Genomic DNA, 18977 nt, shown 5'->3' on the forward strand with positions numbered 1-18977 from the left:
TATTCTACCAACTGAGCTACGTCCCCAGCCCATAACTGCTACATGAATTGTTAAGGGATGAATGATGATATACTAATATAAAATTCACAAACTGAGAATGAAGCTTCTTAACATCTTAGCTGTGAAGACCTCAGACTATCCATTTAGGAGAAGATATATATCCCTTCCATGCATTTTTTTTTTTTTTTTGGAATTGGCATTAGACTCAGGACACTTAACCATTAAGCTATATCCCAACCCTTTTTTGTATTTTATTTAGAGACAGGGTCTCACTGAGTTCCTTAAGGCCTCACTAAGTTGCTGAGGCTGGCTTTGAACTTGCGATCCTCCTGTCTCAGCCTCCTGAGCTGCTAGGATTACAGGTATGTGCCACTGCTCCCAGCCCCTTCCATGCATCTTACACCAAAATTAACTATAAGTGAATCTAAGATTTTTTTTTTTTTAAAAGGTGAAATTATCAGAAGAAACCACACATTAAAAATGTAATCTTTGAGGGGCTAGGGTTATGGCTCAGTGGTAGAGTGCTTGCTTTGCAAGCATGAGGCCCTGGGTTCAGTCCCCAGCACCACATAAAAATAAAATGAATAAAAATAAAGATATTGTGTCCATCTACAACTAAAAAATTTTTTAAAATGTAATCTTTGAAAAGTTTTTCTTACGAAACAAAATTTTGAAACATCAAAGACTGATAAATGTCTTTATAAACTTTTAAAATATCTGAATGGTTAAAAATAAAGATAGGGCTGGAAGTAGCTCAATGGCAGACTGCAAGCCTATGATGAACAAGGCCCTGGGTTCAACTGCCAATACCAAAAAACACACAAAAAGAAATAAGAACAGAGCTTCTGCCTTTAAAAGGGAACACTTATAAGGCTAATAAAAAAGTGAAAAGGACTGTAAAAGCTATTGACAGGAGAATGTGATTGGTCACTAAAATACAGATTAAAATCAGAATGTCTTTTTTTTTTTTTGAGACTGTCAAAGAGAAGAAATTGTGAATGTTTTGTTTGTTGAAGTAGGAAACAGATACAAGGCTTCCTTCTGAGGGTACAAAATACTATTACCTCTTTAGAAGTAACAGAAATACTACATATTAAAATATGTATAACTTTTGGACAATTATAATTCTGCAAATTTTTCTTACAGATAAATGTATCCAAACATGTTAAACATATCCCTAGATATTGAAATATTATTTCTAGTAATTTAAAGATTTATGAAACAACTAAAATGACCATAATACACTGATTTAAATAAGGTTCAGTTAAAAGCAGATTACGCAGAATTAAAGATGAGATCTTTTACATGTACTCATGATGTGTTACCATGTCCCAAGAGAATTAATGAAAACAGACGAAATAGAATTACTGCTGAGATGACTCCTTTAAATGTAGTCCTGGTAGAAAGTCGAATTTCTACAAGTGGTTCTGTGTGGAAATAATTACTTTTTTTCTTCTGAAAATCTCAAACTTACAGAAAAGTTAGAAACACAGTGCAAAGATAATATATATTTTTTAAAACTGGACCATAAATAGTTTATCTGTTGCCTCAACTCCTGGGATGGTATCAGCAAGCATTTAGCATTTCCTACGTTCTTCCATAATCAATACTGGGAAATTAACACTAATCAATTATTACCTTCTAATCCTCAAATCCTGATGAAAGTCTTGCAAACTGACTCCTAAGTGTCCTTTTTATCTCAAAGACTAAGTTCAGATTCCTGTGCTACATCCAGCTGTCACGCCCCTCTCCTGTCCTCAGTCTTTCCTGAGGCTCTTCTGGCTGGGAGGAACAGGCCGGGTGTTCTGTGGAGCATTCTTAATATAGGTGTATCTGGTCAGATTCATGCATGACGATCATGGAAGTGAGGCTGCTCTTTTGCTGCAGCTGATCATATGGCAGACAATTTTGATTGACACACAACTGATTAAATTTATTTGATTGAAGTAGTCTGTCAGGCTACTTCACTCTATATAAAGTTATTCTTTCTCTCTTTATAATTAATGAGCATTATTTTGTGGGAAAGCAGTATGAGAGGACTTTGATAATGTCAATATCTTACTTGTGAAATGTTCAACTGATTCATTTATTATTTATTTCAACAGAAATTCAGTTTCCTATTTTATTCAATGTTACTATTGTTATTTGTTGTGATGTTCTCTTTGCCCTGACCACTGTTAAGTCTTTCAAGCTGGTTCTGCGTTCTTTTGACAAATCCATATCATTCTTTGAGCACTTCTTTGCTTTTTGTACAACAGGCTCATCTCGTATTTTTTTTTTTCCTAATCCCTTATAATCATCTTGTCCTCCAAGAAACCCAAATTTCTTTTAATGGAGAATGAGTATGGAGAAGTGGAGACTGGAGCACCAGCATGCCTATCATTACTGAGTGTTGCGATTTCCAGACAATTTCAATGGGCAAGGCTGGGGAAAACGTGGGTATACACACACACACATATACACACACAACTGTACTTCTGTATCTACAGATACTAAATATCATGAATTTAGTAACTTCAATTTCAACCACTTTCCAGGGTTCATTCTGTTTTGTTGTTGTTGTTTGCTTGTTTTAGTTCATTCTGGTTTTCTACATTTCTATATAATTCCTTTTGCCAAGGGTGGGGGAGGCAAGCTGGTTCTCATTATCTTCAATATATTTATTTAAATCCTCTGCACCAAACTACCTCTTGCTGTCATCACTACTCCCTTGCAATCCCTATGGAGAGCCCTTGTGCTCCCATTTGGGCTCCAGCACCCTTGAGAGCTTCACCTGTTCTGCCAGGCCCCTCTCAACAGTGACCCAGGAGTCAATGCTTCTACTTATTTCTACTCTCTTCTTTTTCCCTAGAAACATGCCCTTTACTATTTTACTTTCCCTCATCTTTTATTATTTTATTGTAACCAAGTCTGTATCAACATTTGTTTGTTGGTTTTTTCAAGTCAAAATATACCATAGTAACCATCTCTGAACATTCATCATTAGTGGAAATAGAGCTGTGAGATAAATAACCAGGAGTATAACTATTTAGAGGTTATCAGATTTAAATTTTGTATTGTCCAATGCTTTCCTGAATTTTTACCAATTTATGCTCATCATTACCAAAGAGTATCTGCCAAGCTTTCTGATCTTTGCATATTCAACAGGTTAAATAAAAACTTCATGCTTTCTGTTACATTTCTGATTTGAGCACCCTTTCAAGCTTAAATGCCACTTAAAATTTTAGGTTTTCTGTTCTATTTGTTCATTCCTATTTCCCCCTTTCTGGTTGTTTACTCCCACTCTGAAGTTTGTCAAACAATGAACATATTCTCCCCCTCCCAGTTTTTTTTTTTTTTTTTTTTTTTTGCTGTTTCCATGGAAGACAAAACGTTCCTTTCTTCTCAGGCCCACCTATCCTGAGAATACTCTCTGGGGCCAGCCCCCTTCTCATGAGGGAAGGGCCATTACACTAAGTGATACACATACCTGGTTCTCTCCCGACCCTGGGAAGTCTGCTTCCTAACTCAGGCAGCTTTAGGTTCAGAGAGCAGACAAAAGAAGTCTCAATTAAGCCCTGCCCCTAAGCCATATGGGCTCCAGCATCACTTCGACTTAATTTACTTATTAATAACTATCAGTTTCCAATAAAATAGCATTTGCCTCCTTGGCCATTATTTCTGAATTTCTCTTTTAAAGAGAAGTCTTCAGTGAGGGATGAGGGGGATGACTGCCCAAAGCATACTCCATCCTCCAACACCACAGACAACTGTCCCACCTCAAGATCCAGTCCTCAGACATCTCATTCTCTAACCCCAACTGGACTCTGCTTGATTACCCAATTACTCCCAAGACACTTATTCTCCAAGCACAGTACTCCACTCTATCAGACCCACCTATCTCATGCTTCCCAGCACAACGGAGATCTGACTGTTTCTCATTTGTTAGAAAATGAACATTCTCCCTCAATTCCCTTGACTTATTATTCTATTGTTACATCCAAGAAAGCACCCATCTAGAACAAATCCAACCATATGCTTTCCATATATACCTGGGCCAGAACTGCTGGAAAGATTTTAAAAATATGCAAAAGAGGTAGATTGATACCATTACATAAGTACTGACATTCACCGTGATGCCATGCCTTGTTCAGCTTACTAGCTTTCTTTCATCAGGTTGTCCTCCAGATCCCTATAAATGGTTTTAAGCCCCCTCTATTCTTGAGCATTTGATCTCTTAACCTCAGTTTATCCTTTCTTATGCAACCCTTTAGAGAAAACAGAAAACATTAGGCAAAAAATCCCTCAATATTCCACCATGAAATGCCCATACCTTTGCAGGGACCCTGATCCTAAGCCATATGGGTGTGCTTATGTGCTACCAAATACCTCCTTCACCTGTATCTTCAAGTTCTTCCTCTAATGGCACATGGAAGGCTATGGGAGTATATCTAAGAGAGGCTTTATATGTTCCTGGCATCATATTTAATTCTCACCTCACCTACACCCACCTTTTCCAATGGCCAAACAACCACATGAAAGCAAAAACCTGACGTCAACCAGTACTGGGCTCCAGAAAAGCAAATGGCAGCCAGCAGCAAAGGTTTGATTCCTTTCACTTCTCATCTATCAGCCCAATCTTCTTACTGGACAACTTAAAGCATCTCCCAAGTTCCACCTTCTAATAAATTTAGAGAAAATAAGAGGCTTTATTTAATATTTTCAAATTTTAGAAGAAGCAACATTTTATGATATTAGAGAAATGAAGGGTACAATTGCAAAGCAAGTTTGGTATTTTTACTGTGAGCCTACACCTAAATAGCCCAAGGATTAAAATGTCCGATTTACAAAGTACTCCAGAGAAATCTCTGTAACCTCCCTTAAAAGCTGACTCTCAGCACCCCCCTGAGCTGAGTGGAGGCATCAAGTCAGGTAATCTGATACCTTAGGATGGGCTCCAGGTCAGGGTGTCGCCTCTCCTCTCTTTTCAAGGAACCCTGATTCAGGGCTCTTAAAATGGTCTTGTCAAAAGTCTCTGAAGACAATTCCTTTGGAAGCTAGGAAAAAAAAGCAATGTTCAAGGTAAGTTTCTCATTTACTGGCAATATGTTACAAATCAGAAGTATAAAACAGAGATAAAAACTCCTGCTCATTAATCATCCAAAAGCAGTTCTTTTTCCAAACCTTCATGACTCAGGACCCAACACTGAAGCAGCATGGGTCTTTCCCTTAAGACACTCAATAATGGGCTGGGGTTGTAGCCCAGTGGTAGACGCTTGCCTAGCATGTGTGAGGCACTGGATTCAATCCTCAGCACCACATAAAAATAAAGAAAATAAAGGTCCATCAACGACTAAAAAAAAAGAAAGAAAAAGACACTGAATGACTCTTTCTGGTCACATCTTAGGGCTTGCTGAGATGCAAAGGAACCTGGAAATGTTCAACGTGCCTCTGGTATACACCACATGTACCTCAACACATGTCCCACTGCAGTAACACCCACACCGAGGTCTGAGTTACACTCAGCATTTTGCATAGCATAACTGATATTATTTTTGTCCTGGAAGACTATTCTCAAAAGTTGTTATCACTGCCTTTATAGTTACCACTTTTGGGTTGCTTGTTTTACATATTAATTTCAGCAACATCAGAATACCAACACTGTGCCCCAAATAAATAACCAAATTATGACAGCTGGATGAAAGTCAACATTATTTTCATCAAAAGCACTAGAGAGGTTTTACTCAATATCATGGAGATGCCCTTTCAGCAGTCTGCTAGAACCACCCCCCATCACTTGGCCAAGAAAATTTTTAAATTAAAATCCAATATAATGTGTTAAAATCCATCACCTGTCATGGATAACTAATTAGAACAAATTTTAAAAATTAAAAACCAAATTCAAATTCTGTCATTTTATTTAACTGGTTTACACTTTAAAATCCCCCAGTAAACCAGTTCTTTGTAAAACTAACTTTCCAATTCTTTGAAGAATTCAATGTTTTACATTTTAGTGGCACTTTCATTAAAATTAAGAGTAGAACCATTAACACATTATTCTGGTTAACAACCGAGAAAAGGATCTTTAATAAAGGCATCATAAAGCACTACTAATTTTTAGGCACAGCAAACCTGGAATCAAGATGGTCCCTCAGAATGAAGCTCCTCTGGTTAATTAACCTGGAAAAATGGTATTCACACCCCCCACTGAAACCATATTCTCTGAACACTAATGGAAGAAACAAATTCTGGATGGACACATTTTTCAAATAATTTACTATTCATTTCAATATTTATACTTGATATTAGCATTTTAAAAAATATTTCTGACACTAGGCATTCATCATATCACTAATTTTAAATATAATTTCTACTCATGGACACAGCCAAAGAAAACCAGCTTTACCAGAGAGTCCACTTCAATTACTGGATCACTGATAGCTGCTCTAAATATCGAGGGCAACAGTACATAAATTTCCCCTAAGACAACGACACTGTGTTCACTGGGCCGAGTGGTGGATATGTAGTCATCAATCTTTGCAAACTAATGCTTGTTCAAGTGGTTTTTATCTTCAACTTCCAGGGCCTATTTCCAGTCCTAAAGGAAGCATACTGGCTAAAAATACAGCTGTAAATCATGTCTTTTATATTTTAGTACCTTATTTTGAATTTTCTTCCTTCTCAACCTCAGCTCTAGTCTACCCAGCCTCCCAACTCTGGAGGCGGGGTTAGCTTCAGCACAAGCTCTGACTAATAAAAGGTTTTTGTACCTCGATATACAAGTTTATGTTTAAAAACACTGTGGCTTAACATACAACCATTTATAAAACCTCATTACAGGGGCTGGGGTTGTAGCTCAGTGGTAGAGTGCTTGCCTAGCATGTGTGAGGCACTGACTTGATCCTTGGACCACATAAGCAAATAAAAAAATAAAGGTATTGTGTCCATCCACAATAAAAAAAAAAATTAAAAAATTTTCGTTACAATTCAAATTCTCTAACACCTTTCAGTCAGTCAGTGACATTTAAATTCCTACTCAGTGCTCAGCTACTGTTTCAGCAACCTTGGATACAGAGGTAAAGGAAGATAAAAAAATCCCTGCCCTCACAGAGCTGACATTCTGGTAATAAAAACAAAACCAGAGAAGGCGCCAGGATGTAGAGGACAGACGAGGCTATTTCCACGGGGAAAAGGAATCAACAGCCCTGACCTCAACAGCATCCACACAAGCTAAAAAGGTGTTGGTTTGTGCAGGTCATCAAAAGGGCAGGTTCTGCTCTGGAAGTTTTGCAAGATGTTAAAAGAAAGGTAAAAAGGAAAAAGGGAAAGGTATACCTAGAATACTTCTCTTACAACAGGCAATTTATTTCTACAAATAACAATGCTGCAGATTATTTCATGTAACTGAGAGGCGTATATGCTATTTTGGAAGATTAGTATCTCAAGTGTTAGCTAAGCAGGAGGATCACTGTTCATGATTCTGAAGAATGAATTACATACTTGGGGCTGTTTTATTTATTTTTTTTTTTGTAAAGCATATGGCTTTCACAAAAAGTGTGTGATTGACTGAAAAAATTTAACCTGTCAAGACACAAAATAGACGAAGCTTAGGGAAGGAAACCCAATAAGAGAAAGCGGCCAGGCCACAGGCTGGGGTGGGCTATGTGCTCCCTCACTGACTTCTCCCAGAGAGATGGACAAGTAGGTGGTAACTCCACACACAAACTGGTATCAGGTAATAAAGCCTTGACAGATGACAGTGCTGGGCCCCTATTCCAAGACTTCTCGGCCTTAGCTCTGTATGGCCTGCAACTCACACTGCAGCATTGGAATTGTGTCATGGAAAGGACAACAGGATAAGGGAAATGAGAGAATGTTGTTTCCCAGCCCAAATATACAGCTGCTCATAATTACTTGCTCTTAAAGTTTGATAAATTTATCTAATCAAGAGTCAGGAGAGTTAGAAATAAGAAAAAAATTTTTTCACCTACTATTTTTTTTTCATTAGTTCTAATCAGTTATACATAAGAGTAAAAAGCTCTTCAACTCATTATACACAAATGGAGCAGCATTTTCCACTTCTCTGGTTATACATGAAGTAGAGTTACACCATTTGTGCAATCATACATGTACCTAGGGTAATGATGTGTAAGTAGAAGAAATTTTAAAAGTATATGTGGAGGTGGAATGGGGGAAGCTCTACCTATCTCTTCAATAATCTGAATGCCATCCAGGAGCTCATTTTTGTGTTGCCTTATTGACTAGGATTGGTTGAATCATGGCCACTCTTTACCCTTGCTTTCTATTGGCTATGATGAACACTAAGTTCAGCAGTTGAATGCCAGCGTTCACAGGCCCATTCCTTCAACAACTCTCTTCTCCCTCATTAAGCTTTTTGGAACTTCAGTCATAAGAGGGACAAGACCTCTGGTGAGTGGAAATAAATAAAACTTGCCCCCATCTTTTATGTGCAGGAAAGTCACTAACTTGAATGGGTGAAGGAATACTTAGCCTTAATTGAAAGAGTCTGGTTTAAAATAAACCACAGGACAATGGAACTACTCAAATCATCCCTGAAAGCTACTTCATTCAAGGGACTAACAAGAAATCCAGGTGAACTAACAGCATACTAACTATGGGATCCTCAGAGAAACAGCCTCTTATCTGCTGTTCAAAGTCCTGCACACTGATGAAAACCAGTCTCTTACAGATTTAAGAATGAATGGACAAATGATCTGAAGAGAACATGCTTTCAAACAAACAACTTGAAAAACAGCCTTGGCCTGAAAATTTCAGATGGCCTAGGTTACATAACTACAGTTTATCTAAAACTTAGTAACTGAATTGGCAATGTTTCTTATTTCTGAACTTTCTGCTTTATCTTCCTATTAATAAACTTAAAAATGTTTGCTTACTGATCATTTAAACTTATTCTCTCCTTTTAGTATTTATCTTTACCCATACTTTTTTTTAAATAAAATCAAGTTAATATAAAAGAAACAGGTGTTTGAACAAAACAACTCCAGATACCTTTCACCTATACAAATCTACATAACACGTTACTATTATCTTCTTAATTCCCTACAGTTTGAAGATTACATGATAAGGGTAGTTAGGAGGAGCTAGAACTAAAAGAGGAAATGGACAAAGAGTTAAGGAAGCCCACAAAGAAGGCTGAATAGTTGTTAGGTACTACAAGAAAACAAACTCCATCTTGTTTTGCATACCCACCTATCAAGGACAGTATCCTTGCAAGCAGGACCCAACAATGTACATCTCTGTAAGGAACTAGGAATAAGATTTCCTTTGGGTGGGAAGGGGTTATTGGGCATTAAACCCAGAAGTGCTTTACCACTGAGCTATATCCCCAACCCTTTTTATAATTTTTGAGACAGGGTTTTGCTAAATTGCCAGGGCTGACCTCAAACTTGCCATCTTCCTATCTCAGCCTCCTGAGTCCCTGGGATTACAAGTGTGTGCTTGGTGCCTGGCTGCATTTTTTTAAGCATGGAAATATCTTTATCATTTCCTTATGTTAGTTATGTAAGATAAGAAAACTTACATTCAGATAACATGGTATTTTCTATAGCTATGTTCAGAGTTCGGAGCCAACCTTTAGCTAGGTATTTTAATTTTTTTTGGTGCTTCTTTTGACATTGAAATTTTTTGATTCTGGTATATTATGTAAAAATCATTTTAGCAACAAAATCTGTAATTTTTACCTTCAGTAGGAATTCCTGTAGTTCCTGGTGGGTTTTTGTTACTGTTGTGACTGAAAGATCAGACCAATTTACCTGATTTAAAAAAAACACATATTGTATGGTTATTGCTTAGGCAGGAACTGGCTAGAAAAAAGCTGCATGTAAAACAAAGGGCCTTACTTAAATTTTATTAACAATTAGAAATATAAAGTTCATCTACTGTTGTCATATTTCTTCCAAGTTTTTAAATTAATTGTACATTGAAATTTTGTTCAAAAGTTTTTCAATAACTTTTTCAATTTGCATGATATGTGTGTGTGTGTGTGTGTGTGTGTGTGTGTGTGTGTTTAAAGCAGCCTTAAAATGTGACTGCTTTAGTAATTTTTTCACAAAGGAAATGTCTTCATTTTTTGGTAACATTATAGGACTCTAAAATAACATTCTTACAGTATATGTCTATGCTTTTAAAGACAAAAGTTCTATCAACTGAAACTTACTACATATACATCATTAAGAAAAATAACTGGAGTATACTGCCCCTTTTTGTTAGTACGATTTCATATTTTTAGGAGAAATATGGTTTATGAGGTGACTTCATCATTATCTCATATCTTTAAAATCCCAGTAAGATGCAGCTATGAACACCTCCATTTTCAGATGGAGAAATTAAAGCTCAAAAAGGTAAATTTATTGAGGTACAATCTAAGGAAGCACAAGAGCTAGAACTGGAACCTATGCACTGCTTGACCTTTGGATTATTTTACATTAGTAGACTCCATTGTGGCCCATTAATAATTTCTACCCTGAGCTATGCTTTTATCTAAGCCTTACCAATTAATCATGTCATAATTAATCTGGTACTTACAAGTGAAATTTTATCCAGCAACTTTCAAAACAATCTATATTAATATTCAAGTGTTTGTTTATTAAGAAGCTTCTTAGCACTGTCTGACTCTTGTGTCAGGGGACATAGAAATGAACAAGAAAGTGGATGCTTCCATAAGCTGGAATTCATAGTCTTATGCCAGAGGCAGATAAAATCAAATGAATGCATAAGTATTTCCCTCAGTAGTCAGTGCTACTGAGAAGAGGAACAGGGCATTAACAAGGGTAGCTATGATGTCAAGGATGCCCTCTGAGAAGGAGCATTGAGCTGTATGTAACTCAGGCCTTGGTTCAGAGCAAGGTTACAGTGAAGCTCTGGCAACCAAAGGAGAGCCAGGATGCCGAGCATCCAGGGCAAAGAGTGGAACACTGCCACAGTGAGACATCTGAAGACTGGAAACCTGAAAATCAAGGCTATTTCTCCTTCAGAGTAGAAGCCAGAGTCCTGAAATTCATTCAACAACTATACTGAGCAAGACAGATGATAAAGACACCTTCTCTTCACAAGATGATAATTTACTGGAAGAGGTATGACTGCAGAAAACCCTGGATAAAAGAGGAAACTTTCTGGCAGAGGGTCAGAAGGGACTCTGAGAGAGGTACAGCTGAAATTTGGCAAACAATGCCATGCCAGGGAGGAGGACTGAAGCAAAGCAGCACAGAAACATGACCACATTCCACCTGGCTTCAGCACCTGTGTGGTCCAAGCTTAGAGAAAAGGAAGGACAGTGAAGCCCCAGCAGGAGAAGATGGGAAGATGTGGACAAGGAATCTATGTCAGTCAACAGGCAAAAAGGAGACCTAGAAGTTGTATCCTGGCAGTAGCAGAGCTGGGTTCCATGGTTATTCAGAGAGCTGACTCAAGGACAGAGGACTGAGAGCAGCCACAACACACAAGGACTACTGACATCAGAGAAAGGAGAGGAAGAAACATCACCAGCAGAATGGAAAACCAATGTCAGGAGAGACAAAGCCTGTGGTCTTGATTTCAAAAATACTGGTGAAAATGTTTGCTTTTTTAACAGTATCTCTTACATATTAACTGTCTCCTTAAATCTAAGGCTTTAATTTCTATTTAATAAAATTGCCACTGTACTTTTAATGTGATACATCTTAACAAAAAAATTGGCAAACCATGCAGTATATACTGAAAACAGCACATTCCTTACTTAAAAAGCAGATGTATACATATACTTGTGTGTAAAAAAAGATATTTCCCTTAAATTAGCAAAACTGCCATAAGTTCTTCCAAAACTCACTTAGCAAGGTATATGAAATATCTTTTGTGGGTGAGAATAGCTTACTTTGAAAGTGTACTCCCAAAATTTGTCAGCCCTTTTTCTCTGGACTCCTTTCAACATTATCTTCTCGATGTGTACAGCTGAAAGAAAAAACACACACACTGACTTGTGCTATAGGGATGAGACATACACTTCAGTTACCCAAAGTAACCCTATAATTTAACAACTCTTTAGTAATCAAACTATTTACTTTATCTTTACTCCTGGCCGTAAGTCATGAAGTAAAACAGAGCCACAGCAATATGACGCTCATCTATGAAGTAATTTTTTTCTACATGCCTTCAACATGCTAAGTACCTACCCAGTGTCAAGCACTCTGCTAACACCAAAGATTCAAAAAATAATAATAGTAATAATAAAAGATGCTTGTACTGAAAATATCTTTCTAAATGATAATCTTTAAAACTGTTATTAAGATTACCACAAACAGAGCCTTTTAGGATCAACTAAATTTGGTTTCAATTATTTATACACACTAGGTAAAAACTTTAGAAAACATTTTAATTTTTAGTAAAAAAAATACTTAACAGATAACAAACTGACAAAAAATTCTAATTAGTCATTTTTCTCAAATGTGACCCTTAATATTATACACTATAAATTATTATACAAATTGAACTTAATGTGAACTACGAAGGTTTGTTACAGAAAAACTTTCCACAATTTATAATAAACTAGGAGACATCAGTGACATTAAACTTAAAAATAATTACTCTGAATTCAACTAATAATCAGTTTACTCATGAAGAAAGCAAATGTACAAACCTCCAACTACTCATTTTAAACCTGCTTTGGTAAAATCATCACCTTAAGAAATAAATCAAATTAAAAAAAGCCTACTGGCAAAGGGCCAACCTACTGAGTATAAAGTAAGAAAATCAGATTATTATTCAGTGTATAAACAGAAGAAGCCCTTAATCAGTAGGGAGGTAACACCAGAGGCTGACAATAACGAATATATACAGGTTACAAGGAAGATGTCAGGAAAGAAAACAACAGAATATGGTGGGTCACTGTTGGATTTAGGGGAGCAGGCATTAGAGAAGGGAAGAGGAGGATTTATTTGCTCTAGAAAAAGTTAAAATAGATGAAATAGATAGAACATACACAGTGACAATAGAAGAGAGGAGGAGATAAGACTGCCACAGACTATGGAAGGTGGGCATTGAGAAAGGTGGCACAAAACATAAAATACAGAAATATGCACGGAAAGGCGCTAGTGGTAAACACAGGGAGCCATGATCAGGGCTTGGTGCCAGCTTCCAAACACAGTGTTTGGGAGCCTGCTTCTGGGCCAGGTATTTTAAGGATGGAGATCAAAGAAATCTTAAAATCCAGATGAGAAGCCTGTAACTCCTAAGACCTGTGCAGTATTATAAAGACCAAGGTGGGGATGGGAGAGTCTGCTGTCTCCCAAAACTATAAAATTACTTAAAGAATGATGCTATTAAATAAAATCCTTGGGAACTAATTCATGTTCAGAAATAAAACAGCCCTACCTCTGCAAATCTTTGGATTTAAGGGTCAAAGAAACTCTTTGGGGGGGAGAGGCAGATTTCAATTTAGTTTAGCAGAAAAAGACATGATGGTACTATAAGACATGGGAACATGATATAGTTTCAGCTTGAATTTCAAGTTATACTTGCTGTTATCTACCAGAATCAAGACAAGACAGGAGAGTATGTGGCAAGGGATGGCTGAGAATGCCTTAACCCTCATAAATTAAAATTAAACAGCATGTATTATATTCACTTTTTTAAAAGTTGGGAATATAAGAAAAATCATCTATACCACCTTACAGTTAATTGCTGTCATTTGGATATAGTCTTTGTTTTTCTAAAATACTTTATTAAAACAAAGTATTCACTGGTCATTCATATATGTTCAATGAGCTCAACTGAAGAAGTCTTATGATTAAAGTAGTTTAGTTGGAGAGACAGGAGTACTGTGATAGTACAAACAGAAGTGATAATTACGGAAACTTTTTAAATCATTAAACATCCAATCCTTTCTCTTCTATAAGGAAAAATGAATTACACAGAAAGGATTATTACTGGGACTAAAAGAAGACATACTGACATAAACTCAAAAGTTGTTATAACCAAATATAGTGCTTATTGTATTCTTATTTCTTCTAGAGCCTAGCTGGCAGCCTACACTTGAACTTTTCTCCCAATACAGGCTAACAGACTCTAAAAATGCAAAGAGAATATCCAAGCTCATTTCTTTTTATATGGCAATGTCTTTTCATCTCCTATCCCATTCTACTTAAAAATGTCATATTGCAGTGAAAATGGATTTGTAAACAATTTATTCACTCTTACACGGAACTCTGTAAAACTTGTTTTCTCAGTAGACACTAAGTACATTCTATAGATTTTTGTAAAGTGCTATACTAAATATTTTGGGACTAGAATAGTCTTTGCCCTCTGGAAGCACATGACTAGGTTTGCGATACAGCCAAAAAGACAACTATGAGACAGAACAAATAAGAGCATGCTCCAACAAGCCATGGCTGAAGAACAGGAAGGAGCCCAGAATGTAGAGGGCAGAACTGGGAGGACTGGCTTTTAAATGAAACCTAGGACAAGCAGGATTTCACTACTCTAAAAAGGAAGTGAAGAATTAATCATCAGTGTAAACAGTACTCCATATTTTAAGTTTTCAACAGAGGAAGCATACCTTCTCGCTGAGCTCTATGAGGTGCCACGGTAAGTCCATCCTGAGGTATTGGGGCTTGTTCTATCAAACTAGTCTCATTACTTTGCAAGTAATCACCATGAGCAGTGTCATTCTAGAGAAGAAAAGGAAGGACATATTAATCTACACCACAGAATAATTCATCCCATAAAAATAAAGCGGAGTAAATTCTTTAAGTTTTAATAATCACTTTAGTAGCAAATTTTAGAGATCAAGTAAGTGATCACACACTAAGGGCAAAGGGCACAAAGTGTCAAAGCCACCAGTAAAAGAATTATCAATGTTTATCTTCATTTAACAGAAATACCCTATCAATTACTTACTTTCCCAGCTGTTATGTAACATAAAAATTGCATATTGCTATTCAGAGTTGCTAGTGATGTCAATTCTATACCACACTGAACCAGAATCAAAGGAAGATACATAGGAAAAGGTACCCTTCATGTTAATCATCCAAAGGTAAGGGCATTTTTACTTTAATAGTAATCATTACAGAATTTTCACTCATTGCTTGGTTTTAGTAACAGACTAATGATGCTCTGTTAGGAAAAAGTTTTACAAAAGTTATTATTAATACATGTGAAATTTTTTTTAAAACAAGAATGTGAAGAATGTATATGGATAGTGAATTTACTAGTAAGATCAAGTCATCTGTTACAGTTTGGATATGAAGGGCCTCCCAAAAGCTCATGTGTTGGCAACATGATGCTCAATGTAGCAATGTTTAGAGATGAAATGATTAGATTATGAGAGATGTAACCTCACCAATGAATTAATCCATTTGATGGGTTAATAATTTGAATGGACTACTTCGTGGTAACTGTAGGAAGGGAAGGCATGGCTGGAGGAAACAGGTCACTGTTGGCATGGCCTTGGCCTGTATCTGTCCCTGGCCCCTCCTCTCTGCTTCCCAGCTGCCAGGAGCTGAGCAGCTTTCCTCCACCATACTTTTCCACCATGATGTTCATCCTCACCTCATGCTCAGAGCAATGGAATCAGCCAACTTGGACTAAGACCTTTGAAACTGTGAGCACAAAATAAAATTTTCTTCCTCTAAGCTGTTCTGGTCAGGTATTTGATCACAGCAACAAAAAGCTGACTAACACATCTTCTAACAGCAAACCTAATTGAGTTGGCTCCACCAATCAATAATGAACTAGTTTATGCCTAGGAGATCTGCTGCTTGTAGTAATAAAGAGCATGCTAATCTTACAGCTTTCCATAATTAAAGCACTATTATGTACATATTGTTACTATGACATATTAAACCAAAAAATAAAATAGACCTTATCCCTTCAGAATCGAAAACACCACTCATCAAAATTGACTCACAGTTTCAAGAACCAATCACATTTCTATATATCTGCATTGATTTTTTAGTTGTGTAAAGAAATGAAGTGATCCAAAAACTTTAAAATTCCCAAGAATCTCCATTTAAGGTACTTTGCTCTCCTATATAATCACACTCTCTGGTCTGATGAAGAGTATGAGCTGCCAGTTGACAGCTGTTTTTGTGGGAATAAAGCACCACATTATACTCTTGGGAACTAAGCTTCAGCCTAACAGTGTCTTCTGGAACCCACAATAAAGAACCATCTAATGAGAAGAACACAGACCTCTTATTTCAACATCCAACCTTGGAAATGTTTAGCTTAATGGCATTTATCAATTTTCAATATTTTTTTAAATGTACGTATGAATTCCTTTAATAATAACCAAATTATTATACCCTAACCCAGGACATATTATCTTTCATTACAAAGTTGTAGGATCACATTTGCCTAAGAGGGACTTTGTTTCTGAAAAACTCAACACTGCTTGAAGTATATCAAAAATCGACAGAAATGTGGAGCTAGGGGTATAGACCAGTGGCAGAATGTCTGCTTAGTGTGCACAAAGTCCTGGAGGGGAGGGGAGGAAACAGAAATAAAGTGTCATAATCCTCTCTCAAATTGTTGTGTTAACTGAGAGAAGCTTCTTGCCTAGGGTCAACCATTTCTTACATTGCTCACAGGTGGTACAAACTTAAAAAGAACAGTCTTGCCGGCCGTGGTGTAATTCCAGTAGCTCTGGAGGCTGAGGTGGGAGGCTGAGGCAAAAGGATAGCTAGTTCAAAGCCAGCCTCAGCAAAAGCAAGGTGCTAAGCAACTCAGTGAGACCCTGTCTCTAAATAAAATATACAATAGGCTGTGGCTCAGTGGTTGAGTGCCACTGAGTTCAATCCCCAGTACTCCCTCCAAAAAACACTCTTTCAAATACAAATAAATGCAAAAATATGCAAAACAACACTCTTCATAAGGGACAGGCAAATCAAAACCACAATGAGATATCACTTTATACCAATTAGGATGGTTATTATCTAAACACAGAAAACAAGTGCTAGTGTGACTGATGCACAAACCCTGATGCACTGATGGTGAGAATATGAAATGGTACAGTCACTACGAAAGACAATATGGCAGTTCTTAAAAACAATTAAACAAAGAATCACCATATGATCCAGCAATTCTATTTCTAGATATATGCTCAAAAGAACTGCTTTCCCTCAAATATAATTTGCACACAACTATTCACAGCTGCATTATTCACAACAGCCACAAGGTGGAAACAATTCAAATGTCCACTGATGAATGAACAGATAAAATGTGGTATATACATGACTGTATATTACTCAGTGTTAAAAGGAATGGAATTCTGATACTATGATATGGGTGAATCTTGAGGACAGTACTCAAGTGAAATAAGTAAGACACAAAAGAACAAATATTATTCCACTTAAGTTATGTTATTAAACTCATAAAGAAATTATAATAATGGGCCAGGTATGACAGTACATGACTGTAATCCCAGCAACTTAGGAGGCTGAAGCAGGAGGATCACAAATTCAAGGCCAGTCTCAGCAACTTATCAAGGCCCTAAGCAACTTGATGACTCTGTCTCAAAAAATAAAAAGGGCTAGAGGGGTGGCTAATGGTAAAGCACCCCATACCAAAAAGAAAAGACAATAATAATGGTTACCATGGGCTAGGGGGAGAGGGTATAAGGAACTTTTTAACATGTACAAAGTCACAATTTAGGATGAGAGAAAAGTTCTGGGGATGGAGATGCTGATAGCTGCACAACAATGTAAACAGATTTAATGCCACTGAATTATACACTCAACAAGGGGTAATGTGGCAAATCATATGTATATTTTCACGTAATAAAAATTAAAACGAGCATACTGCCTCCAAAAACAACTGAAGCAATCATGAGAAAGTAGTTTGCTTCATAATAAAAAATCACAATTTTAAAAACTGAAGTTAACTTTAAGAACATGATTTAAGGGCTGGGGTTGTGGCTCAGTGGTAGAGTGTTTGCCTAGCATGTGTGAGGTACTAAATCATCAGCACCACATAAAAATAAAATAAAGATATGTGTCCACCTATAACTAAAAAATAAATATAAAAAATTATATAAAAACAAAAAGGAACACAATTTACAGGGCTGGGGATATGATATACCTTAGTGGTAGAACACCTGACCAGCACATGTGAGGCCCTGGGTTTGATCCCCCAAACCACCAAAAATAAATAAAAAATAAAAATAAATAAATAACAATCAAACAAAAGCCTCCTGTTCAATAAACTAGGGATAAAATAGAGTCTGAGCTTCTATCCAAGGACCTAAATGCATCAACCCATGAAATACCTACTAATTGTTTCTTTTTGTCTCCAAGCCTCAGCATGTACCAAACCACTGGGACTAAATTTAAAAGCTATTTATAAAACTCACACAGGAGTGAGAGATCAAAATTTTGGTATTTACTAGCCCCAACAGAGAGTGGCTATCAGTATTCCAGTGCTGGGAAATGCTATATTAGGATTTGGCATTACCTGCACCTGTGAGGACAGGCACTTAACCTAAGATAACCAAACCACTTCCCCAATCCAACAAAATTACTCATATCACTGGGCAGCCCCTCTGAATATGGGATGGGCTCTTTCTCAAGAAAGTGCTCCCAAACCTTATAGTATTTGGTCTATTTGTGATTATACTGTCCCCTCGAGAACCACTAAAACAAAAATCAGTTATACTGTGGGAAACTATCCCAATTTAGACAGTCTTAACAAGAAACATAAAAATTTCACAACACATATTTTTATACAGTGCTCACTCCAGTGACCAAAGCATTTAACTTTCTAACCGCAAGCAAGGTACTATCCCAACTCCACAAGTGACTCACATCACCTCTCAAGCAAATCACAAATTGAAAATCAAACATTGGAGGCCACACACTCAACTACCCAAAGAATAAGGAAATTGTAACTTAGGACTTTTCCATTCTGTCCAAACACTACTATCAGGTTTGTACCAATTTATGCATCCCACACACAAAAGTTTATTGAGGGAGTACAAATGGTCAAATTTT

The 18977-nt window shown here is 36.9% G+C and overlaps 1 protein-coding gene across 3 annotated transcripts in view; it reads right to left on the bottom strand.

Annotated features, from left to right (window-relative positions):
* Positions 1–18977, bottom strand: part of Zcchc2 (zinc finger CCHC-type containing 2) — a 53253-nt gene that overhangs the window by 24041 nt on the left and 10235 nt on the right. For all 3 annotated transcript variants that reach the window (XR_003302192.1, XM_026404634.1, XM_026404633.1), the window contains exons 2-5: positions 14549–14660; positions 11870–11946; positions 9702–9773; positions 4924–5036 (exon numbers count right to left, since the gene is read on the bottom strand). Coding sequence is in view for 2 of the 3 variants with exons in the window: in XM_026404634.1 (XP_026260419.1) it covers positions 4924–5036; positions 9702–9773; positions 11870–11946; positions 14549–14660 (374 nt within the window). In the remaining variant the exon portion in view is untranslated. The remainder of the gene's footprint in view (positions 1–4923; positions 5037–9701; positions 9774–11869; positions 11947–14548; positions 14661–18977) is intronic.

Source organism: Urocitellus parryii, chromosome 13, assembly GCF_045843805.1.
Source record: "Urocitellus parryii isolate mUroPar1 chromosome 13, mUroPar1.hap1, whole genome shotgun sequence".
Classification (NCBI taxonomy): domain Eukaryota; kingdom Metazoa; phylum Chordata; class Mammalia; order Rodentia; family Sciuridae; genus Urocitellus; species Urocitellus parryii.